At 36.0% G+C, this 26,030-nt stretch overlaps 1 protein-coding gene across 4 annotated transcripts in view; it reads right to left on the reverse strand.

Moving 5' to 3' along the window:
- The window catches only part of GRM8 (glutamate metabotropic receptor 8), a 749,284-nt gene that overhangs the window by 251,892 nt on the left and 471,362 nt on the right, over positions 1–26,030 (reverse strand). For all 4 annotated transcript variants that reach the window (XM_004741849.3, XM_045062948.1, XM_004741847.3 and 1 more), the window contains exon 7: positions 15,677–15,877. In XM_004741849.3, coding sequence (XP_004741906.1) covers positions 15,677–15,877 — 201 coding nt within the window. The remainder of the gene's footprint in view (positions 1–15,676; positions 15,878–26,030) is intronic.

Here is a 26,030-nt window from a genome sequence, read left to right on the forward strand (position 1 = left end):
TTTTTGGTTTTGGTTGAAATATTTGGAGCAGGATCAAAAAGATATACCTAACTAATTCTTACTTAAATACTACCTGGAAACAAATGTCCTGAAATGTAGTCTGAAGCTTTTTTCAGAGGGCCAGTATCATTTCAAAAGATAAACATGGGGGTAGAAAGATCAGAGAACACTTACTTCTGGAAAAATATACAAGGTGCAGCACTGCAAGTTTTTTTAAATACCTCTTAGCATTCTAGAACCTATTGACTCTAGAATTTGTGACAATTCAGAGATGTTTTTATTTTTTATTTTTTTTACTATGTTATGTTAGTCACCATACAATACATCATTAGTTTCTGATGTAGCACTCCACGATTCATTGTTTGCATAAAATACCCAGTGCTCCATGCAATATGTGACTTCCTTAATACCCATCACCAGACTGAGATTTTTTTTTTAACAGCTAAATCAGGAAAAGCAAATGTGTTTTCTTCCCTAGTAAAATAAAAGCATTAAATACAAAAAAAAAAAAAAAAAAAAAACCCTAAGCCCTGTACTAATGTTTTAGGTATTTTGGAATTACGGTTAGAGAGTACTGGCTGCAAGAGGATGATTGCCTTCTCTTCACTTCCCAGGACAGAGACTAATGTAATTACACAATTAAGGAGTATTTTTTCATGATACTGGTTAAAATTTAAACAATCATGAGAATACTGTTTCCTGGAAGGTGAAATACACTTCAGGAGTCATATTTACTATCCATATGAATTAATTAAGAGCCCAACATCTGAATAGTATAGAAGTTCTATGTATCAATATTTCCACTGGGTAGTTTCTCAATTCAACCTTATCAATTTTATTTATTTCAAAATTTTTCAAATACTACATGTACACCCCTTCAACCCCAACAATCACAAAAACAACCACAATAAGGACAACACAATTATATCCGGGTTACAATGAATGTTTGACTTTATTTCTAATGATACTTAAATAATTGAGTCTGCTCAAAAGACCTTAAGAGGTTACCTGAAACTGTTTTCTATAATCATTTTCCAAGATTCATTAAAAAAAATAATACTTTAGAACCTCGATTTTGGTTGATGCCAATACAGAGATAAGATCTCTAACAACAACAAAAAAAGGTAAATTCAACAATCAGTACTGAAACAACTAGACATCCGTGTGCAAAAAAATGAATCTAGACACAGACTTTATACCCATCAGAAAAATGAACTCAAAATGGATCATAGACCCAAATGTAAAATGCAAAACTATAAAATTCCTGGAAGATAACACAGAAGAAACCCCAGATGACCTTGTATATAATGATGACTTTTTAGATACAACACCAAAGACAAAATCCATGAAAGAAATAATTGATAAGCTGGACTTTATTAAAATGAAAAGTTCTGGTCTGCAAAAGACAATGTCAAGAGAATGAGAAGACAAGCCATAGACTGGGAGAAAATATTTACAAAAGACACATGTGATAAAGGACTATTATCCAAAATACACATAGAGTTCTTAAAACTAAACAATAGGAAAATGAACAACAGAGTTAAAACATACACAAAAGATCTGAACAGACACCTCAACAAGATATATCGATGGAAAATAATCATAAAAATATGTTCAGCATTATATGCCATTACAAATTAATACCACTGCATACCTATTAGAATAGCTAGAATCCAGAACACTGACAACAGCGGATGCCAGAAAGAATGTGAAGCAGTTGGAGCTCCCATTCATTGCTGGTAACCATCAAAGTTAGTACAACCACTTTGGAAGACAGTTGCAGTTTCTTACAAAACCAAATATATTCTTACTTTATGATCTAGAAAGCATTTTCTTTGGTAACCACACAAATAATTTTAAAACACCTATGTCCACACAAAAATCTGCACAGGGATGTTTTTTACCAGCTTTGATCATAATTGCCAAAACTTGGAAGCAACCAAGATGTCTTTTAATAGATGAATAGATAAATAAATACACTGCAGATAAATATACTGTAGTACATCCAGATCTTACTCAGTGCTAAAAAGAAAAGAGCAATCAAATGAGGAATTAAAAAAAAGAGAGAGAGAGAGAAGTAAGCTTGAATGTACAGTACTAAGAGAAAGAAGCCAATCTGAGAAGGCTACATACTGTAGAATTTCAACTATATGACATTCTGGAAAAGGTAAAACTATGGAGACAGTAAAAAGATCAGTGGTTGCCATGGTAGGGGGTAGAAAAGAATGAACAGGCAAAGCACAGAAGATTTTTAGGGGAGTGAGACCATTCTATATGACATTATATTGGTATATACATGTTATGATACATTCATCAAAACCCATACAATGTACAGCAAGAATGAACTTTACAGAATTCAGATGATAATGATGGGCCAATGTAAGTTCATTGATTGTAACAAATTTACTACTTTTTTCTGGATATCGATAGTGGGGGAGGCTGTGTATGGGTGAGGGCTAAAGGTAAATGGAAAATCTCTGTACTTTCTACTCTGCCTTACTGTAAACCTAAAACTTCTGTAAGTCTACTTTTAAAAAAAATTATGAGAACATGACAAATGTGAGAAGATTCTTGAAGGTAATATATTCTTTACCACTTTCTAAGAGATTATAGGTATTGTATAAAAATTTAATTTTTCATATATTTTAAACCTCATTAGTAGGTATTAAATGTTATTATTTTATAAAATAATTCATTGGGCTTTAAAAATTAAATACTGGATATCTTACAAAGTAAATTTAAATAATTGAATCTAATGTTAATAGAGAGAGATAATGGTGGGAATGTGCTTCACTGCCTCTTTCTCAAAAATTGCAGTGAAATGAAGCCAAACATAAAAGAGTACAGATTACCTAATTTCATTTATGTGAGTACAAAAGCAGGCCATCTTAGTGTATGATGTTACAAGTCAGGAAAGTGACAGAGAGGGAGCACAAGAGGCTTCTGAGGGGTCACCTGAGGATCCTGGGGTTTGGTTGAGTGTTTCGGGTATTGGTTTGGGTCTTCTCAGTTTGTGAAAATTCATGGAGCTATAGACTTAATGCTATGCTTTTTTTTGAAGTAATAAAGAAAAAAAAAGGCAGTAAACATGGTTCCTTAAGTTTTGATTGAAGTGAAGAGAGATAGAAATAAGGGTATATACATTTTTACATAAGTTTGCAGTTCATATAAGGATAGAAAACAAAAAAGAAGTTAACAAGAGAGCTTCAAGGACCTGAGAGGAATGGCCTTTTGGATATATCACTCAATAGGCTGGAATTTCTTAGTGTTACTCATGAGCTAGTATAAATCCTAGGGACACCTGTTTAAAGCTATATTCAGCAAAGAAAACTGTAAGATCTGGGGAAAGTTAGAGCTATCCTAAGCAGAATTAAGAGTGAGGTAGCAATTAGTATATATCTTTCTGGGAGACTTGAATGACAGCCCTTCACCTGCCAAAATGTGTATTTTCATTTCTGTTTGAATTACTTTTTAAAAATGGATAGGGCTTTGGGTTATGGACATTGGGGAGGGTATGTGCTATGGTGAGCGCTGTGAAGTGTGTAAACCTGGCGATTCACAGACCTGTACCCCTGGGGCTAATAATACATTATATGTTAATAAAAATTAAAAATTAAAAAAAATGGATAGGGAGCTGAACTAATTCTATCACGTAAAGTCTATTCTACTTTGTTCTGTGGGCATGGACAACTGTATGGTTTTACACTGTACAATTGTTCTCTCTAATTGAGTTGCATGTAACCAATGACCTACACCTAAATCCTTTGCATAGGTCATAGGTGTCTCCTCCACAGCCTATGTCAAATTGAGTTTCTGAATAGTTTCTTAAGATAGGAGATATAGTTTATTCTAGAACACATTCCCTGAACACTATTTCAAGAAACAGCTTCCACCCCTTTCTCTCTCATGTCATCTTACTCTGGATGAAATGGACTAGTATGGGCTTTATACCCTCTTATTCCAATACCTCACCCTATGGTGCTAATAAGAAATGATGGGTTCAGAAGGTGACTACAAAAGAAGAGTGAAGAGTGAACTAAAATACTAAGTAATCCTTAAAAATAGATTAATTATGCCTTGAAGAAATAAGAAATTCATTACAGACAACACAGTATCACTGATTATAGGAGATTTATCAGATGCTTTGAAATCTAAGATTTGTAAGGGAATATGTATGAGTGGGTGTGGTTTGGGGGTAAATTCAGAAAACATACACAGAAGCTTTATTCTTGTCAGGTGGCAGAATGAAAAAAAATAGGTTGCCATTTGTTGATTATTCAATGTGCCAGGCAATCGTGCTAAGCCCTTTAGGGTGAATTATCCCATTAAATGCTCACAAAAAGATGCCAAGGTAGGCAAGATTATTATTCTCATTCAAAGATGAGAAGATCAAAGTTTATAAAATGTAAGTGACTTATCCAAGGACTTCCCACCTAAGTAGGAGAACTGGAATTTTAGCTCATCTCTGTAGCAACTCAAAAGCGAATGCTCTTAGCCGCTTGTCACCATCTTGATCAGTGAATGATCACAAGGGCAAATAGAAAATTATTGGGAAGAAAAGAGGGTAAGAGGAATGGAAAAGAAGTGGGAGTCAAAAAGGAAAATAAAGAAAGGAAAAGAAGTAAAAAACAGAAGAGGGACAAAATACAAATAGCTCAGTGCCAATATATAAAAGTTAATAAATATTTGCTAAGTGAATGTGCATGGCATTTCTAAGTAAATATCATAAATAGACATTCCATAAATATTTTTTAAATTAAAATTTGGTCAGTGTTCCCTTAGCTATAGACGAAAGTGTGTATATGGTTCAAAAGAAAAGTTATTTTATAGTCATGGTTTTCGAATATGAGAAAACCCAAATCCCCAAAGTGTTAACAATTAGGCACCTGAATTAAAAAGAATTTTCTCATTCATATCCCTCACTTTCAAACTAACTTCTTGATTAAACTTTAATGTAATTATAAGAGTTAATAACCTTAAAGAGAAAAATAATCAAGTCTCCATTATAATTTTCGGGTAGATTCTTTCTGAAGCAAAGTATCACTTGAAAATAATTACCCTTAATAACATGGGAGCTATTCCATTAAATTCTTTTCCTTCATTAAAAAAAGTACATAATTTTGAAGGAAACAGAAAAAATAATGAGAAAACAAACCCCATTTGATCTACTCTACACTCATCAGATGCCCATATCAGCAGTAATGCACTTTCCCATCCACTTTTGAGAATGTTGTAAAAACAATCATACTTCTGTTCCTATATCAAGAAGCTGATGCTGCTGGGGAAACCTCGTTGATTGCCGCCATGACAGAAGCATCGTTTCTGACATCTGCCTTGCTCATTCCTATTAGTGATCCTTGTATGTAGTGCTTATTAATTCTGTGTTTTTCTGAAGAGTCCTAAGTTCTCAGTCCATCATCTTCATAAGATGATCCAAATACTAGTCACTACTGATCAGATATCCTCCATATTTAATACAGTTTATCTCTCTTTATTAAGCACTTTCTATGTATTTCACCTTACGTTTAGATTTCACAAGAACCCTAGAAAATATTATCATCCCCATTTTGTAGATGAGGACACAATGATTTAAAGAGGTTTTGTGACTTGACCAAGATCACCAAGTGGTGAGCAGCTAACTGCATTCAAACTGAGGAGAAAGCCTGGGCTTCTGGTCATATGTAAAATACCAAGTGTCCAGTGTAAACTCCAGAAACTTCCCACTGCCCCAAATCCTCGCTGCTCCCTCATCCTTCATACAGACTTATTGCTGCATCCCAGTATGGACCCGAGGCCAGACCTTAACCCTCAATTACTAAGCCCACAGCACCTCATCTGTTCCTGGGATTTAAACACTTACTTGTAATTTTTTAGCACATGATGAAGTTCAGGAATTACAAGAATAAAGAATGAGTAAAAGCAGCCCACTGAGGTGAAAGAAGCTGAGTAGGACCATACGAAGAACTAAGGCAATGCCATTGATTTGCCTCAAGCTTTTATTCGATGTTGGCTCCAGCTTGGCCCACATTTAAGTGTTTATGTATTAAGGGAAGAAATGAGAGATTAATAAACCTTGTCCTTTATGACTATAAAAGAAATTAGACTTAAAAAAACCCCCATCACTTATCACTTTATTCAGTTAGGAAACAGGGGCAAGTACATTTACACGGCTAAATTTCATAATGACTTAACTTGTAAGATTAATATTTTATAACCAGCATGAAGTTTCCTTAATCAGAAACTGAAAATTTACCTAATTTCAAATCAGCCTATTTATCTTTATATATTTGATATTACTACATTTATCATTCACTTTTTAAAAAAAATATACAGTATTTCCAGGAATACTTTACTACCTACAAACCTTCAGCTTCAAAAATAAATTATATAATGTACTTCCAAATTATTAATAATTATTTTCTCAGTTTTATTTCAAATGAGGTAATTATCAAAAAAAATACTTATATTTAAGATTAACACACTTGACTTACATCACGTTTGACTTCACTTTCTCTATTTACTAAATAGGTAATATTTAATCACAAGGAAGTCGTGCAGCATAACTTGTAGAGATGACATTTTTGTCAGTTTTTCCAGATATTGACATTTTATATCTCATTTTCCACTTATAGAAGTAGATAAAAAGTAGTGCCAAAGCCAGTAACTTCCATCACGTACATACTAAGATACTGAATTAGCTCCAGTAAAGGAATTGTTACAGTTACAAATAAAGATCATTTGGAGAAGGTAAGATTTCTGTCAGAACCATTTGGTTTTTAGTCAAAGCCCAGTGTCTAGAACAGAGCCAGCCTCCCTGGCTCCCTCCTCCCTTTCTTCCCATTTCACTTGTGTTTTCATTTTCCCTTTTGAAGTACTTTTGAAGTTCTCTCCGAGGGACTGCTGGACCCGTCTCCTAACCTTACCACCCCCGTCTTCAATCTCACTTCCTCCAGTCTGCAAAATACCGCTGTGATTATTTTTTTAAAACACAAACTGCAGCCCTTCATCGTCCTGTTCAAAAAGCTTCAGTTCCCTGTTGTCTACTGTGTCACCTTCAAACACCAGAATTTGACAGATTTCTGACCCAGCCCAAGCTCATCCGCCCAGTCTCATTTCCAGACTGCTCTCTTGCCGCATTCTTGAATTCTTGCAATGTAGATGCTTGGCTTTTTTAGAATGCATGTTCTTCCCTATCTTCTAGCTAGTATTACGCTGTTTTAGCTGTTTCATTTCTTAAATTCCACATATGAGTGAAATTGTATGGTATTTTTCTTTCTCTGACTGACCTTTTTCACTTAGCGTAATACACTCTAGCTCTGTCTGCATTATTGCAAATGGCAAGATTTTATTCTTTTTTATGGCTAATATTCCATTGTATATATACACATCTTCTTTATCTGTTCATCAGTCAATGGACTTCCATTAATGCCTTTTCCCCATCTTGTCCACCTAAGAAATGTCACTTTCCATTTGTAATTTAAACCGGATGTGTTGTATTCTTTGAGGCCCTCCTTATGTATTTTCCAATCTCAGCTTTATATTATATTCTTATAATACTCATGCCGCTATCATATCACTTGACAAATACAATTCTTGTTGGTCACATGTTTATGTCCCTCCTCTGTTACATTACGATATCTGAGAACACACAGAACCATGTTTCATCGGTCTTTGTATTCCTGATGCCTATCATAGAACCCTATTATATACCTTTATATGATTATCAATAAAATGTATGTGGGATAAATAAATGATTCATGAAAGATGAAATAGATATAAACAATAACAATAAAAGACAACAATAAGAATATTTATAGGCATCTGTGTTTTAAAAATATACCTTTACCTTTACTTGAGTATGTACAGAATTTGGAGCTGGAAGAGCTTTCAGAGATTAGAATATTTTAGTATAATCCATCCATTTAAAAGGTGAAGGCAAGAGGTCAAGATGGGCTCACAACACAGAGGGAAAGTAGTGGGCGAGTTCAGATAAAAGCCTGGGTTCCAAGACACAGTCAAGGTGCTAAGCACTATATGACATATTGTTGGTGGATTTAATTAGAAACAACAAAATTGTGATTTTGCTTTTCTGTTTTTTCAATACATTTTTGTAAATCAAATTATTTCAACTATTTTCCTTAAAATATATTTCCAGAAATAACGATATGGGCTGAGCAAATACTCTTCTGGAAAAATTACACTAATATCTACTCTCACCAAGCAGATTTAGAAGAACCAATGTAATTACCTTTTGATAATTACTATTATAATTTTCAAGTCTTTGTAAATTTGACAGGTGGAAAACAATCTTTTATCACCAATTAAATGATCTTTATTGGGGCACCTGGGTGGTTCAGTCAGTTAAGCATCTGCCTTCGGCTCAGGTTGTGATCTCAGGGTCCTGGGATGGAGCCCCTACCTGGCTCCCTGCTTAGCAGGGAGTCTGCTTCTCCTTCGCCCCCTACTTGCTGCTCCCCCTGTTTGTGCATGTGTGTGTGCACGCTCACTCTCACTTTCTCTCTCAAATAAATAAAATCTTTAAAAATAAGTAGATGATCTTTAATTGCTAGTGAAGGTTAATATTTTTTTCAAATGTTTAACATTTACAAGTTTTGCCAACTGATTTCTTCAAGATGTCACCATTGATACCAGTTACGGTGGTTCTTTTTATATTTGTGCTATTATCCTTTGACACAACAGCCCAAATATACCTCCTACTTTATATTCTGTTTTAAAACTGTGTTTATGATAATTTTTAATATCTGACAGTGCTAAAATTTTACTAAATCAAACATGTCTATTTTCCTGTTATAATTTCCCTCATTATCTTATTCAAAAACTTCCCCATTCAAATTCTAATGAATTGAATTTTTTTCTCTTGCTTCTTTTTCACTTAACTCTAAAATAAATTTCAAGTGGATAAGACTTTCATATGGAGGAATCATCTCATTACAGATCTTACTGTAAACTGATAATCAATTAATAGAGTGTCCTTTCCTACCAAGTTCGAAGTCCACCATTATCACATCATAAATTCATATGGCAGTATGTACATGTACAAACTGATTTGTTTATTATCATTATATATTTCTATCTGGCTCCATCTACCTATTCAGTACTAGTTCCATATTGGATTGATTATTATAGCTTATCATTAGGTTTGAATATTAAATGTTTGGTAAAGATTAATTTTTCCTCAAAATCATTCAGTTTTTATTCATTTATTCTCACAAATAAAATTCAAATATTATTTCAAATTCCAGAAAATACTCCTTTGTCAATTTGGCTGGAATTCTACTAAGCCTGACTACAGATTTACTCAGAAGAGATTAACATTTTTTCTTGTAATTAGTTTACAAACAAGTTATGTCTCTCAATAAAGTTGTCTTCATAGAGGCCTTTCATATTTCCTGGTTTAATTTATTCCAAGATATTTTAAATATTTTTTGCAAAAAACATAGAGTTTAATTTCCAACATATTAATCGGTTTATGTTCTTCGTGTTTTAATATTAATTTTATATTTGATCATCTTCCTAAAGTAAGTCCTTCTAACATATTTTTCAACTTATTGCCTTCAGATGAAATAATTTGAAAATACTCATACTACTACTTTTTCATTTTTAGTAGTAATCTCTGTTATTTTTGTTTCATGTTTCACCACATTGGTTAAAATTTATAGAATATTAATAATAGTGCTAATAGGACTAATCCATCTCTTTAATAGGAACAACAGCTATAAATATATAATTGGTTATAGGCTGAGAGAGATGTATTTTATCATGTTAAACATCTATTCCATTTCTAGTTTATGCTTTTGTACTTATAACAGAAATGAGGGATATGTTTTAATCAAATGGCTTTACAGAATCTTATATTTATCACTGTCTTATTTGACCTATTAATATGTTTATAGTACATTTCCTAATATTAAGCCATACCTATTTCTTTTAGCTAGCTTAAAGTTATTTCATTCAAATAAATTTGCTTTAAAATCAGACTATAGTGTTCAGAGACACTCAAAATTATATATTTGGAAATAGCATTAAGTACATGAAATCAATAAGGTTTCTTTTTTTTTAAGATTTTATTTATTTATTTGACAGAGAAAGATCACAAGTAGGCAGAGAGGTAGGCAGAGAGAGAGGGGGAAGCAGGTTCCCTGCTGAGGAGACAGCCTGATCCGGGGCTAGATCCCAGGTTGCTGAGATCACGACCTCTGCCTAAGGCAGAGGCTTTAACCCACCGAGCCACCCAAGCACCCCAATCAATAAGGTTTCTAAAGAAAATAAGGTGCTCATAAATTCTCTCTCTATACCAGCCTCTGTGATTAGACAAGTGTTCCCATAGTTTCCTCAGAATATTGAGCACTGAAATGGTTAGACACCGTCTCACTGGGGAGTCCAGGGAAGCTGCTCATTCCTCTTCATGTCAGGAAATTCAACCACAAAATGAAGACTAGCATTAAAAAACTCCAAAAGTTGATTCCTCTCTCAGGTTCTCACAGATTCTATGTGATTTTTAACTGTGTCCCCTCTGGCCTAATGAAAACTCACCCATTTAAGGAAGCAGTGAAATTCTGACTTCACAGGGGCATCACACCCTCTCAGGTTTTCATTTCTCTGCTCACTTTGCTCAAATTTTCCCCATAAGCCACTTAGAGAAACTTCCCAAATGTCCCTTTCAACCACAGCAAGTGGCCCCCAGGACAGCCAAGTTGGTACTACTTGCCCTTTGCCACTGATAATTTGGAACAGATCTGACATTCAACTGAATTTTGGCTAATGAGATTCAAGTTTCCAAAATGTTAGAATTGAGACTTAGAAATACATACATGTTAATTTTAGTAGGTATCCTGAAGAAATAGCTAATTTCTAGAAATGTAGATGGCCTTCTGCTATCTACCCTATGGACCTAGAATTAGGGAAAACCAATATGAACAGAACCAAACAGAGCAGACAGAGAGATGTTGGGATTTCTGAACAGTTTTTGTTCTTATAACTGGTCCTTTTCTTAGACCCTGTTGTATTCTGCCATGGGGTTTCTTGACATACCCTCATAAATTCTTCCTTTTAGCTTAAGCAAGCTGAAGGTGGTTTCTGTTACCTACAATCAAACACTCCTGATTAGTAAGCCACTGTGTTTGCCCTGACCCTGATGTGAGCTCAAGTACTAAGAAAAGGAGTGAGGAGACGGCATTGGAATTCTATCCAACACTTTCTCTTTATGATAAATAAGGTTCCCATGGCAGCCAAAATATCTCTGATTCTATACAAGATGTATTAATATTTTATTGCCTCTAGACCAGAACGAAGGGATTGACATTGTTGCTTAAGTTCCTGAAAAATCTGAACTCCTCTGCTTTATTTTATTCTTTTCTTTTGATAAATCTTTAGATTTAAAAAATTTATAGAAACAGTGTTTTGTTCAAATGGTAGCAATGAAAGTAATCCAAAAGTCAGGCCTTTGTTTCCCTCTGACACCCCAAGTACAGAGAAAAGGTTGAGAAAAGTTGTAAGGAACACATGAGTAATTCCACATATGCTATAAATCAGAGTGCTTAAAATACACACGTAGAATATGGCTCAGGTAAATTCTTCCGTTGATGAGAAAATATCAGCTTGAATGATTAAATGCAATCAAACCACCATTGTTGCTTAAGTCTTTGACAGAAATACTGCTTTGTAGTTTAGTAGTTTGACTAAGGGTTTCACCTTTAACTAGTTGTTGTGTTATGGAATAATCCTGGCCTGAAATACTAATCATTTATCATTTGAAATTCTAAGATGATTGTTATGTTCTCCGTTAAACAAGAGACTGGAAGAAGCATGACCTTTTAAACCAAGTATCTTTAAACCATTATCTAATTAGGCATACTGTACAAAGGGTTACAATCTCAGCAAGACCAAGTTTTAAACAGTTACTTTAATTCTATACCAATGGTCTGTGCAGCACCCAGCTGTCAGGGCCCCTTCACTTCCTGCTGTTACAAACTGGAAGAGTCTCCCTTCTTACCAATGACAAGGTTTTATTTACCACCTCAAATTAAAAGGGATCATGAAAAGCAATTTGCCTTGATATCTCATTAATGTCAGAAAGAACCAGTTAAACAGTTTTTTTTGACATCCAAATTACACTTTAGAGCAGACATTGTCCAATATTTAAATGGACATTACTAGGTAATTCCATCCAATTGGTCAATTTTTTTTAATTACTTAAGATTACCTTTTGTAGCTCAGTGATCCTGACAGAAAATATGGAAGGCTATACTATACAAAATGGACAGTTGCCTTCCAAAGCTCATTCTTCAACAGCTGGTAATAGCTATGCTAAGAACACTAAGTGCACAATAATTTTTTGTTGTCATGTAAGTAAGCAGCTCTGGGTCTAGTCAAGTACATTCTCAGCACTTCAGATATAACAAAATGATCTCAAGGAAACTGGGGTTTGGTCAATGGTTCCCTCACACTTCCAGGCCTTGGGAAGTGAGGTAGCCATCTCACTAGGTGAGAACACGGACCATCACCAACACAACCCACTCAATTGACACGAAATTAACAACATGTAATCGCTGTTAGCTAGGTTCCTAGCACATATTCTAGGTGTCTACCTCCAGTTCCTATGAAAGCCCTGTGAAAGGCAAGGATATTTAAGTTGGGAGATTTGATGTGTGCTCCATGTAGCTATTAGGACATTTCAAGATTCTTCTAGGACCAGCAAGTAGCACTAGGAGAAGTGGAGTGTCCAAGAGTATGGCCACCCCTTCAACCCAGTAACTGACTGAAACGTTAAATTTCTGAGTAGCATTCTTTTGAAGATCAAGTCTGAAAAGCAGAGTATAAGGGAAATGCTCTTCATTTATTCTTAACAGGATATGGCAATCCCCATATCATCAGAGTTTGAGAAAGTTGTAAACCAAGATAAAGAAGATTATCTCCCTCCTGAAAACTCTTTTAATAAAATACCCTTCAGTGTTACAAGCATTACATTCTTGGCTTTGACTGTGGGTACAGGTGCAGAACAGCCAAAGAGAAAGCTGCTTCTTTTATATAAAATTTTGTTAAATAACTTTGCTCATATTATTAGGTTGTCAAAGTCCCATATGATACAGTTCTTGTAGACAGAGTTTCCCAGAAAATTAGTCCTCTCTTAAAAAATAGGTAGGCTTGCTTCCATCACAATGAAAGTTATATATCCCACTGGATGTCCCTTTACATCATGGCTGCTCTGGAAGGTCAGAACTTGATGTAGTCCCATATCCTACTTACCATATTGTTTCTTCCTCTTTAAATGATTTTGATAATCTACTTCTATTTGAACTGCCCTATATATCTTTTTATCATAGGCATATATCACAGGCAAGGCACTAATAATTAATGAACACTAACAAATAAGCTAACAGTGAAATTTAAAAATTTATGAACTCCCTGAAAATTACTAAAAATCAGGAGGAGTATATAATCCATGACAATCGGCTTATGCATAGGTCTCTTACCTTGGAGCATCAGCTATTGGAATACAGACAAGTCTCAAGCCATTAGCAAAACAGCTCTCCAGGGAGCTCAAAGAGATTCTTTTTTAAGTGTATATACTAAAATTCATGTATTTTATATGACCCTCATACCAAGACTACACTTACTCATACCAGACACAGTTTTATTATGCTTTAATGGGTTCCTGTTGCTTTTAAGGTAAACAAATCTTAAGAATGGCCTGTAAGCCCTCTTTGTATTCTATCTTATCCTTATCTCTGACACCCATTTCCTTCAGATTCACCTGTCACTAACTCCCTAGAGTAGGGATGTTTCCCTCTTACAAACTCTCAGTCTGGCACATTTCTACGCTCAGCGCTCATTACAGCCTATATTATTACACCTTTGTGTGCTTTTTTGGTTAATATTTAATTCCCCAATAAAATCTAAATCTCCTATCTGTTTTGACTGTTTTTATCAGTAGTGTATCTCCAGCACCTATCACAATGTTTAACATGTTCTATATGCTCAATAAATATATCTTGACTAAATGAATGAAATGTTATATGTGCTTCTCTGTCCATAGTGGGTTGAAAGAAGCAAATTATGGAAGAGATCAGTCCTTAAAAAACAACAACAACAACAAAAAAAAAAACAAGGCACAAAAACAGCAGCCTGATAAGGTGGTAGGGGAAAAAAGACTATAAAAAGTAGACAAAAGAACTCAGGAATCATTGGAGTCTAGAGGCAAATTGTCTTAATAATCATTAGGCATTAAGATGTTTTTAATAGTCTTTAATAGCATCATTATATTACAGTATGGTATAATAATGGAAGTCATCAAGGAAGGGGTTGGCTTTTATCTATGATTAAGATAAGGGAGAAATTGGTAATTCACCTTTAAAATACTTTAATCTCGTGTTTCTTTAAAGATTTTCCCATCTTCTGGAGATGAGCTTCAGTTATTGAGAAAATATAATCATTTGCATTCCTCTTCACAGCTCCTAACTACTTCGATAAATGGAGTGTTCCCCAACCTCATGTTAGGATAAATAACCTTGCATTGTAATACTCTTCTTTTGCTCAATTTTTATAATTGCAAGAAAATTATTTTTAAATTCCCCTTAATATTTATATTCATAACAAAAGGATTGTTACATAATGTCTCACAAAAAATTCTGCTGAAAATAAGGATACTCTGTGTTGAATGTAAACCAAATCTTGCCTCGTGTTGCCTGCACAAAGCACAAGAAGTTTCCACTTGAATTCTAAATTGAAGATGACCTTGTGCTTTTTTGAGAAAGGCTGGCAGCTGAGGTCACTGGAGTGTATTATGATGGACAGTGCAGTGCTGTGCGTGACTCGGAGGCATGTCCATTGTGTGGATTACAGCCAAACAGAAAGAATTAGACAGCTCAGAGCATTCTATCATTTCATTTGAAAATAATGGTCAAAATCATGAGCCGCAACCATTACAGCTTTCATGAAAGAGCAGCAGCATTCAATAATTCCTTCACTTCAGACAGGCAGTTGGCTATTCTCAGCGGAATGCCGTGGGTCCATCTTATTTTGTATCAGTTTCTGTGACACTCACAGAGAGCAGAAGTTCTGCTTCTGCAGGAAGTAAATCCCATCTCCAAGGCATCCCTGCAGTTCTAGCTTATAGGACGCAGCCCATTGCTTTACAGTAACCAGATCATTGAAAGTGATACAAGGAAAGAGAAGATACAGAAACTTAAACCAGCGCTCAGAAGGTAAATATGTAGCAAATCCAGATCATCTACCTTCCTCTAGTTGAACTTACTGTTCAAGAAGCTTAAGATCAGTTTTAAAACAAAATCTCTACACGTCCTTCTCTAACAATGGCACGAAAACAAAACATTTTCAAAGAAATCTAATCTGTTGTGAGCGGTTCCAAATGAGCCTCCTAAGTTATTTCTGAAATAGTGATATTTAAGTAGAATATTTTGATTGATTGAGGTTTATTTTTAACTTCCGCTTCTTTCAGGAGCACCAAAAAAAATATGTTTGAGATTTAAAAGCAGGTGGAAAAACTCACACTTCTGATTAAAAGGGGGGGACTGCTTCTAATCCTGGGCTTTCCACTCTGTTTGAATGTATTCTATGTATGGGGTGGGGAAGAACAAACACTGTCACTTCTAAAGTAGTTAATGACCAAAAAAAAAAAACAAACCTTGTGACTTACCATTAAAATTTACAGCCCGAATATAACCAAGTAGCTCTTTCCCATCAACAGCACTCATTCGTGGGCAGAGGCCGATGTATCCAGGGCACAGATCTTTGTGCATATTGTGCAGGGCATAAGCCATGGAATACACGGCATCAATTACAAATTGGACCTTTCCTTCCTGTTCATAAGACGAATCCCTGGCAATTCTCTCCAGCCCTGTAAAATAAAAAAGTAAACCATCAACTGGTGTTAGATTTTACTCAAAGATGGCATTAGGGCTAAGATTTCCACATTTGGGGTACACTTTTGATTTTTTTAAAGATTTTATTTATTTATTTGACAGAGAGAGACACCGCGAGAGAGGGAACACAAGCGGGGGGGGGGAGGGGGGTTTCCCACGATGCAGGGAGCCTGATGTGGGACTCGATCCCAGAATTCTGGGATCATGACCTGAGCTGAAGGCAGAGGCTTAGTGACTGAGCCACCCAGGTGCCCTCTGAGGCACACTTAATGAGACAAAACTATTTACTTTAACTCCCAATTATTTTATTCCTATACATACTGAGTCAGGCTTTTAAACTGGGTATTGCATTTTTTATTTGGAAAGAACAGAAACTATTCTATTAGCAACAAAAAGATATAAACTAAACAAAAACATAGAATTTCATTATCTTTATTTCCACCTTACTGAGTCCGATTACGTTTTACATTCTAGTAATTACATAACATTTTGGTAGTGACTTGATCTTTCTTCTTTACATCTACTTCAGTTCCGGGAGTATCATTTAATTCGTGTCTCAAAGTAAGGTCTTCCCTCCCCCTGCCCCATCATATCTATGCTCATTTTGAACGTATTTTACTTGGGAGCCCTTTTTGTAAATATTAAAAGACAGTTTTTCCTTAAGCAAACCAGCTATCTTCAGAAGAATCATTCAACTTATTTTCTTCTTGAACTCAATTTTCTTTTTCTTTTTTTTTTTAATGATTTTATTTATTGATTTATTTGAGAGAGAGAGAGCAGAAGGAGGAACAGAGGGAAACAAGCCGACTCTGCATTGAGCTCAGAGACTGAGGTGAGGCTCTATCTCAGGACCCTGAAATCATGACCTGAGCCGAAATCAAGAGTTGGACGCTCAACCAACTGAACCACCCAGATGCCCCTTGAACTCAATTTTCTGTTTTATTTTATTTTTAAATCTTTCTATGGAGATAAAATTGGCATATAACATGCTTTAAGTTTAAGGTATACTACATGATGATTTTATATATGTATAGATTATGAAATGATTTCCATAATAAAGGTTAGTTAACACATTCATTACCTTCCATAGTAAGTTTTTTTAAATTTTCCTTGTGGTGGTAACATTTAAGATTTACCCTTAGCAACTTTCAAGTATACGATACAGTATTATTAACCATAATCACCATGTTGGGCTTAGATACCCAACAATTTTCTATTTCTGTATTAATCAATTTAATTTATTAAATCCAGTAGTCTGATAAGTTAGTTTTCTAGGACTTTCCTGTCACCTAACTGCCAGCCCACCTTTCCAATTGCCTATCATATTCCTGCATAGTCTGCTTCCATGTCAAACTCAATAGTGCTAAAACCAGGCTATTATTATAGAGAATTACATCATTTCCCTAAAACCTCAGTTGGAATTGAAGGTCTTTCAGGTGTGAGAGCAGAGAAGGGAGATCTGTTCTTACAAAGAGCACCTTCAAGATGACAAAAGACATACCGATCCCTTCAATTGCATTAGCTGTGTGATCTAAGCTAACAGCCATGCAGATCCAGGAGCGCTGTCTTCTCCCTATCTCCATTGGCACTTTGTCTCCTTGGGGTCTTAGAATGGCTTTGCTATGTCCAGAATGTCATCAAGTGACCTTGTGAAAACAGCCCTTTCAGCTTCTGCCAAAAAACTTCTTCCCCATAGTTTTCACCACAAAGTAGACAATTCATAAACAAATATTGAAGAATGGTCACAGCAACCAAAAAGATGAGTTGTTTCTTTAAAGATCTTATCCGGTGACCAACCACTCTGGCTAGTCCAGGATCGAGGGATTTCTCAGAATACAGGACCAAAACCCAGATAGTCCTGAGCCAACCAGCATGGTTGCTTAAGAAAACAAGAGGCAAATGACAAGTAAACTTGATACAAGACTGAAATAACTACTTTGAGGGTAGGCCCGTAGGTCCATAAGAAGATTCCCAGTTTCATTCATTTTGTATCACTAAATTTGATAACTGGAAATGAATCCTATAAATCCTCGAGCAGTTGTTCCATTCCTGATTATCTTCTTAAGTCCAGACTCCTGAGGGCCACCCCAGATTTACTGAATCAGCATCTCCCAATTTGGGAACATGACAAATCTGTAATTTCCAAACACAGATACCTCACTGTCTTAGTCTGAGCTGCTATAACAAAATACCAAAGACTCGCTGGCTTGTAAACAACAGAATTTGCTTCTCATTGCTCTTGAGGCTACAAGTCCAGACTAAGGGTAACAGCATGGTTGGGTCCTGGTGAAAGATATCTTCTGGAAGAGAGCAGACTTCGGGTGACTTCTTTTAAGGACACTAATCCCATTCATGAGGGATAGTGCTCTAGCTTCAAAACTTCATCTAACCTAATTACCTCCCAAAGGCCCCACATCCTCATACCTTCATATCAGGGGGTAGAGTTTTAACACATTTCAAATCTATGACAGGGACACAAACATTGCCTGTAACACTACATTCCAAATTTGCTGTTTGTATTGCTGCTGCTCTGTAAATCCCTAGGCTACACACACACACACACACACACACACACAACTTCTGTGAACATTATCACTTGTTTTTCTGACTTTGCTTCTCTTGTGTACTTTATTTGTGTGCATGTGTGGGTCTTCTCTAATAATCAAGAGGATGCACAATTTTTAAAAGATTTATTTATTTGTTTAAGAGAGAGAAGGGAGAGGGGCATAAGGAGAGAGAAAATCTCAGATTCCTCATTGAGTGCAGAGCCTGAAGCAGGGCTTAATTTCACAGCCCTGAAATCATGACCTGAGCTGAAAACAAGAGTTAGTTACTTAACAGACTGAGCCATCCAGGCACCCCTCTTTTTAAAGAGAGAATTTCTTTTTCTCCATTGCCACTGGGTGGAGTATGAACAGCAGGCACAGAAATGGCAGAAAATGCCCAAGCCCAAGTACAAAGAAAATAATAACCACAAGAACATAAAGAAATTTGGAAATTTTTCAGTCCATGGAATATAGGTAAGAGCTAGATATGTGTGAATATTTTATATTTTTAAATTTACTCTATCCTAAAATGTTTTTAATATGATTAAAATAAAAATGTGATTTTATTTTAATGCTACAGTTTATCCAATGCAACCTCACTCCATCTATAAAGATATTTCTCAATATTCAATAATTGGGATAAATTATACACAATACTTTCCTGATAAATTTTAATGGAGATGTCCTAATTGAATAGACATTCTTTTATTTTTTTTTAAGATTTATTTATTTATTTGAGAGGGTGGGGCAAAGGGAGAGGGAGAGAGAAAATCTCAAGCAGACTCTATGCAAAGGATGCGCTCAAGGTACGGCTTGATCTCATGACCCTGAGATTATGATCTGAGTGAAAATCAAGACCTGGTTGCTTAACTGACTGAGCCACCCAGGTGCCCTTAGTAGACATATTCTTTTTTGATTTTTCCTAAAGCAATTTTAACTTTATACATAATAGATTTATAATTAACTCTCAAATACCATACCTATCATTAAAGGGACATATTTAAATTTGCACTTGTTAAATTATATTTCCTTAACTAGTTGTAAACTCCTAGTAGTATGAGCAGAGATTAAATATATCCAACTTTACGCTCTTTTTTAAGTAAAAATTCAGAAGGCTGCTTAATGATGACTGTCACATAAGTCAGTGGACACACTATGACTCTTTCCATGAAGTGATGGAAGCACACGGTGACAAACTAAAAGACTGAACATTATTATCATTTCTAAGTTTAACAAGAAATCATTTTATTTCTTTCCAGGCTGTTTAGACACCATATTTTTCTATTCCCTAACATTTCAACTTCATGAAGACACTTAAGATTTTACAAGAGCGGGGGTTTGCTCCTCAATTCCTGTAGTTGCTTGTCTTATTCATCTAAAAAGGAATTTAAGAAGCTAACAGTGACTCATCAACTTAATTGGCTGTAAAATTTCATTATGCTATAGTTTCTAAAGTTAGTGTTAATGTATTGCTATAAAGGGCTAAATATTGTCAAAGGCTATATGTCAGCCATCCATTTAAAACACTGACTGTAAAGTTGTGAGGTGCTTTAGTGTATAGCTTAAAATTAACAGCAAAGTGTTTGCAGGGGGGAGTTGAAGTCAGCCTCATAAATTTTATAGCAAGATTATTTTACATTTTCATTAATGAAATGTAAAACTTCTGACTGTATCTCATGTTCCTGGACAACAGAATAAATTCTTACTGGTCCAAGTAATACCTCATGTGCCTCGGTTAAGGTCTTTCAAGCATCACGATGTATCCTCTTGGTTTTCAAAAGGCAAATCTGCTCAAGTTTGCAGAGTGCCATACACATTACAGTGCGAATTCCTAAGATATGCCTGACATGAATTTTAAATTTTTTGACAGATAGTCGTTGAGCTTTGCTTTCCAAGAATTTCTGATTTCTCAGGGTGTAGTTTAGTTTTATGGATTGAGATTCAAGGTTATTTTCCTTTTCCTGAAAGTATGTTAATATAATGATGATCCAATAAACTGATCAGTTCAGTGAAGAAGAAGAAAAAGAAGCAGAGAAAAAGGAGGAGGAAGAGATGGAAGTCCTACCAGTCGTTTTATTCTCAAGAAACCACATATCCAATATGTTTGATTTTTTTTTTACTATAATCCTAGCACGCTATAGAAAAAAATCCCACATTCTAAATTTATAGGTTAAAAAGTATTTATTTAGTTTCTCTCTGACTTTCCCTTAAGAATGCAACAACTATTTTAAATGGTTACACTGTTTTCTTGCAGTTTGTGTGGAGAGGAGGGTAGGAGGAAAGAAGAGAATCCGTGACCTGTTAGGGACACATTTAGGCACATAGGACCAGAATGAAGGGTCATTCTGAATTCCACAACAACTCTGTATCTCACTACTCGATGCACCAGAGAAAAGACTGTCATATCCTACAAGCCGCTCTCCCAGTGCCCTACATGTACGCACTAACTGCACAGTGGATGACTGAAATCAGTGAACCACGCACACCAGTAACAATCCGTGAGAACCAGAAAGGATCACACTGCACACGCAAAAGGAATCGCTATCAACTCAGCCAACCTAAGTCACCTTCTACTGAATTTAAACTGATTTGGCTTCAAGGATACAATAGAGGAAAGATGGGAAAGAAACAGAAGCATATTCAATTATACAAGAATTTCTCCTAAGCACTGGGATAGGCCAATGAAGCGCGAGCAGCTCCCATGCAAACTCTAGGGAGAGGAGAACAAGGGCCCTACGGTAAGGCAGAAAGACAGACTGACTGAGGGAGGCAGTGGCTACAGGAGAAAGAGTATGGGCCAGTGGGGCAGACCTAGATCGGGGTCCCAACTAACACAACCCAAGGCAAGTGGACTTGGGCACATTCCTGGGCTTTTGACTGGGACAGCTGCCCCCAGGGACCTCCGCAATGTGCTATCCCATCTCTCCAGCCTCATCTGCTGGCACCACCCCGCTTCTTGCTGCTCCGCTTGTAGGTCCTTGAATATAATCTGAGATCTTCCACCATAGGGCTTCACGCAGATATCCACTCTGTAACTCTTCATGACTTCCTGGATACCTCCTGCTCAGCCTCCAAGCTTCAGGTAAGATGTCATATCAAGATAGGCGAGAGCACTGATATTTAATTTTTTAAGATAGCAGCCCAGATCAGATTATAGAGTATCTTAAATGCTACGTTGAATATTGAATATTGTTCAGTTGGAAACACAGAATCATGACCAATATTTAAAATATTTCTGGGGGGACGCCTGGGTGGCTCAGTTGGTTAAGCAGCTGCCTTCGGCTCAGGTCATGATCCCGGGGTCCTGGGATCGAGTCCCACATCGGGCTCCTTGCTCGGCAGGAGCCTGTTTCTCCCTCTGCCTCTGTCTGCCTCTATGTCTGCCTGTCCTCGCTCACTCTCTCTCCGTCTCTGACAAATAAATAAAAATCTTAAAAAAATAAATAAATAAAATATTTCTGGGAATATGGGTAAAGTAAATTGAAGCAAATGTAGTTTGAAGGTAGAGATACAAACTGGGAGGCAGGGCAGATATAGGTTGAAAAAGCAGGAAAAAAAGAATGAGGGAAAATATGTTTCAGATGTCAAACTGACAGTATTTGGCGCCCTGATTAAATATGGGAGTAAGGTTTGAAGGCAATCAACAACTCAGGTGTTTTGAGGCAAGGTAGCAGAACCCTGACAGCATTAACAGAATTTGGAAAATCAGGCTAACAAGAAGGTTTTGTTTTTGACGGCTCTGGCTCTCCAACTGCATCAAGAAAGACCTCAGTTAAAAGAACTGATTTTTAATATTCTCTAGTATTTAATATATCCTCTAACAAAGTATGCAGATTTTACATAAATTTGTTGAATTGCTTGAAGAACAAAAGGCCCAAATGTTTAGAGTAATCACATAATAGTAATACCACTGATCATTTATTTACAGCATTGCAATAATTTAAGCTTTACTTAGGAGTGAAGTACCATTTGTAGTACTGTTGTAAGACCAATGGCTTGAGGGGCTCCTGGGTGGCTCAGTTGATTAAGCATCTGCCTTTGGCTCGGGTCCGGATCTCAGGGTCCTGGGATCAAGCCCTCCATTGCATTCCCTGCTCAGTGGGGAGTCTGCTTCTCCTCTTCCCTCCACCTCTCCCCCAGCTTGTGCTCTCTCTCTCTAATAAATAAATAAAACCTTACAAGTTAGAAAAAGAAAAAAGACCAATGGCCAGAGAAGTCGAAGACTCACATTCTAGTTCTAACAGAGTGGCCAAATGACTTTGTGTCCTTGGTCAAGTCATGAGCTTTCTAGGATTTGTTTACTTCTCAGTAGAAATTAGACAATTGAATAACATGATCAGTCAAGGTCCCTACAGTTCTAAAGTTCTAGATGCTAGGGCATATTCTGTTTCCTCCTTATACTTGCTAAGATTGCTGGAAGATTGTATAAGGGTAGGAGTGAACAAATACCTCTAAAAATTCTCCAAAATAGTTTGGAATAACCAGTAACTGGACTACCATCGAGACCTGGAAATTCCACAGGAACAAAAAATACCATCCTGGATTTTTCTTCCTGTATTATTAGTCTGGTTAACTGAGTTACTGCATTTTCATGACTCTTAGACTTTAACTACTTCGAATGTAGTACCTTTTGAAGGAGAAAAGTTTCATGTCTCTTTTTATTATGATCTGATGGTTAAAGGAATCAATTATGGAAAATAAGATCAGAGAAGTAAAAGGACACAAATAATTAAGATGGGCAGGACCCTTCATGAGAAGCATCTCTTTAGTCCTAAATTACTATTATTCCCCCCTTTTTTAAATAGATAAAGGAACTAAGACTCAACATTTGAAAAACTACCCAAGATCACATAGTTATGGCAGTAAATGGTAGTCAAGTCTGACTCAAAACCTTGGCCATTAATTATCACACTGCCTCCTTCTCTGTGAAATTGTGTTTGTTTGTTTTTCCAAACCAGGCTTACCTTCCACTTCTCTGAACTCCTCTAACTTTTAGCCATTAGACCCACAACTGACTTGTCTTATATGGTAAGTAGTAGGTAGAGATTGTGTGTGTGTGTGTGTGTGTGTACCTTTAAAGAACAGTGAGCAGGAACTAAAGAATAATATAAAATTGGGACGCCTGGGTGGCTTAGTTGGTTAGGCAGCTGCCTTCGGCTCAGGTCATGATCCCAGCGTCCTGGGATCGAGTCCCACATCGGGCTCCTTGCTCCGCAGGGAGCCTGCTTCTCCCTCTGACTCTGCCTTCCACTCTGTCTGCCTGTGCTCGCTCTCACTCTCTCTCTCTCACAAATAAATAAATAAAATCTTTAAAATAAAATAAAATAACATACTTTTACAGAAATACTAATAAATATTAACAAATGACCACATATTAAAATATACAAAAAAGGGGAAATATACTCCTGTAACATTGTAAGCATTTTTCTGACATATTAACACACTCATCTTGGGGCACCTGGGTGGCCCAGTGGGATAAGCCTCTGCCTTCAGTTCAGGTTATGATCTCAGGATCCTGGGATGGAGCCCCATGTTGGGTTCTCTGCTCAGCAGGGGGCCTGCTTCTCCCCCCACCTCTGCCTGCCTCTCTGCCTACTTGTGATCATTCTCTCTCTGTCCAAAAATAAATAAAATCATTAAAAAAAGAAAACTCATCTTGCTTGTGAATGTCAGTAATGCACCTGAGATCAAGTTGGCATAATGTGGCTGAAATTCATAAGCAAGATGATTAGATATTTGTGGCAAAAGCCAAAGCCAATAAAACTTATAAATTAATATTTATAAAAATCAATAGAGTATTTTAGCTCTGGAAGGTAAGAGCGTAAATGTCTGTAAGATTTCTCTAAGAAAGTAACATCAAGCTCAAAAGAGAATTCCACACCTAAGGTTCTGCTTTGTCAATTCCGCACTAGGCTTTGTCAAGGGCCTGAATAAACAGATGTATTGGACTAATGAACTAATTTGAGCCTCTGCCTTATCTATTTACAAAGGGCAGAGAAAATGAGAAGATAAGGGTCCTCTGTTGAAAATCACCTGCTCTCTATTTCTTCTGTAATTTAAATGTGGTCCCAAGAACTGAAGGCTCTTAGCTGCCTGAGGACACATCAGGAGACACTTGTAAATCAACCCCTGAAGAGTGCTACATCAGCCCACAATGACTTCTCTGCTTTGTGTGCCTGGCAGGAAATGGAAAGTGCTTCAGGCAGGTGCCAGGTGTCCCCTTCAGGTGCTAAATTTTCCATGCAATGCCCTAGGGTTTTTAAAACACTAAAAAACCTAAGGTAAGAGGCAAGTAAGATTAAGAGTGTATCTTCAGGCAAAACAACCAGTTTAAAAAAAAAGATGCTCAGAAGAGGAAATTATTTCACAGATATATCCCTAAGTCCCCAAACAAAGAAAAGGCATTTGATTAATTTCAGACAGTTGCATTTCTTTACATAATTATCTTGATCATGTACATCAGAGTTCAATAGTGAATAGTAGAGTTTTTCTCTTTAACTACTCCATAGAAGAATCCAATATCCCCCACTAAACTCCCTCTAGCAGATAGGACTTCTCATGCATCTCCCGCCCCAAGATATGTTAGTAGTTATTGCAGACCTTATAATGTGGCTTCAAATGTGCCTTTAAAAATATTTTTTAATTTTTTTTCTAATCACAAAAGCTAATCAGTATTAGTAGAAATGTGAGAAAAAAGTATAATGAAGAAAATAAAGAATATCTATTAGCCTATCACATTAACCATTTATATATTGACCTATTGCCTTATAGGATTTCTCTATTTTCCCCTAAATTAAGAAGATACTGTATATATATATTTTTTAATCTGCTATATTCACTTCACCTAGTGAGGATTTCCCTATATTGTAGGAAAGCATAGTTTTTATACTTGCATTGTAGTTCATTCAGTGGATTCAGGTTTTTGCATTTAACTGTTTCCCAGTACTCAGAATAATATTTGATTGCAAGGTAGAGATCTTACCTTGTTTTTCAAATTATGAGCCAGTTCTTCCACACTATTTCTTGAATGTTCTTGTCCCCATTGATTTATATAAAGTCACTTTTAACACATATCAAACTCTGTATGTTCTTGGATATACACCTGGAGTTTATGCTCTAGGCCACTAGTCTCCTACCTGTTGGACAGTTATTGTAATTTTATGATAAGTTCTACCATCTGTTCATGCAAGTTCTATCAATACTCTTGTTTTTTAAAATTCTTGATAGTTCTCACAAATAAACTTTAGAACTATTTAAGCTAGTTCTAAAAATTGCAGCTTTTATTCGAATTGTATTGATTTTTAAAATTAGTTGCAGAAGACTTGAAATAGCTGCGATATTAAGTGTCCCATTTAGAAACAGAGTATCTCCATTTATTCGAACCTTCTTTTGGAATCCTCAGCAAAGATATGTCACTCACGTATTCCTTTTCATGTAATGCCCTGATATTTCATTTTCTAGCCTTATGAAATAATTTTTTTCATTGTATTTTTAGATGATTGATCATGGTACAAATAATAAATTCTCAACTCATTCTTTTTTTAAAAAAGATTTTTAATTATTTGAGAGAGAGAGAGAGACC

The sequence above is a fragment of the Mustela putorius genome, unplaced genomic scaffold (genome assembly GCF_011764305.1).
Source record: "Mustela putorius furo isolate JIRA1106 unplaced genomic scaffold, ASM1176430v1.1 tig00003845_pilon_pilon_pilon, whole genome shotgun sequence".
NCBI classification, from domain to species: Eukaryota; Metazoa; Chordata; class Mammalia; order Carnivora; family Mustelidae; genus Mustela; species Mustela putorius.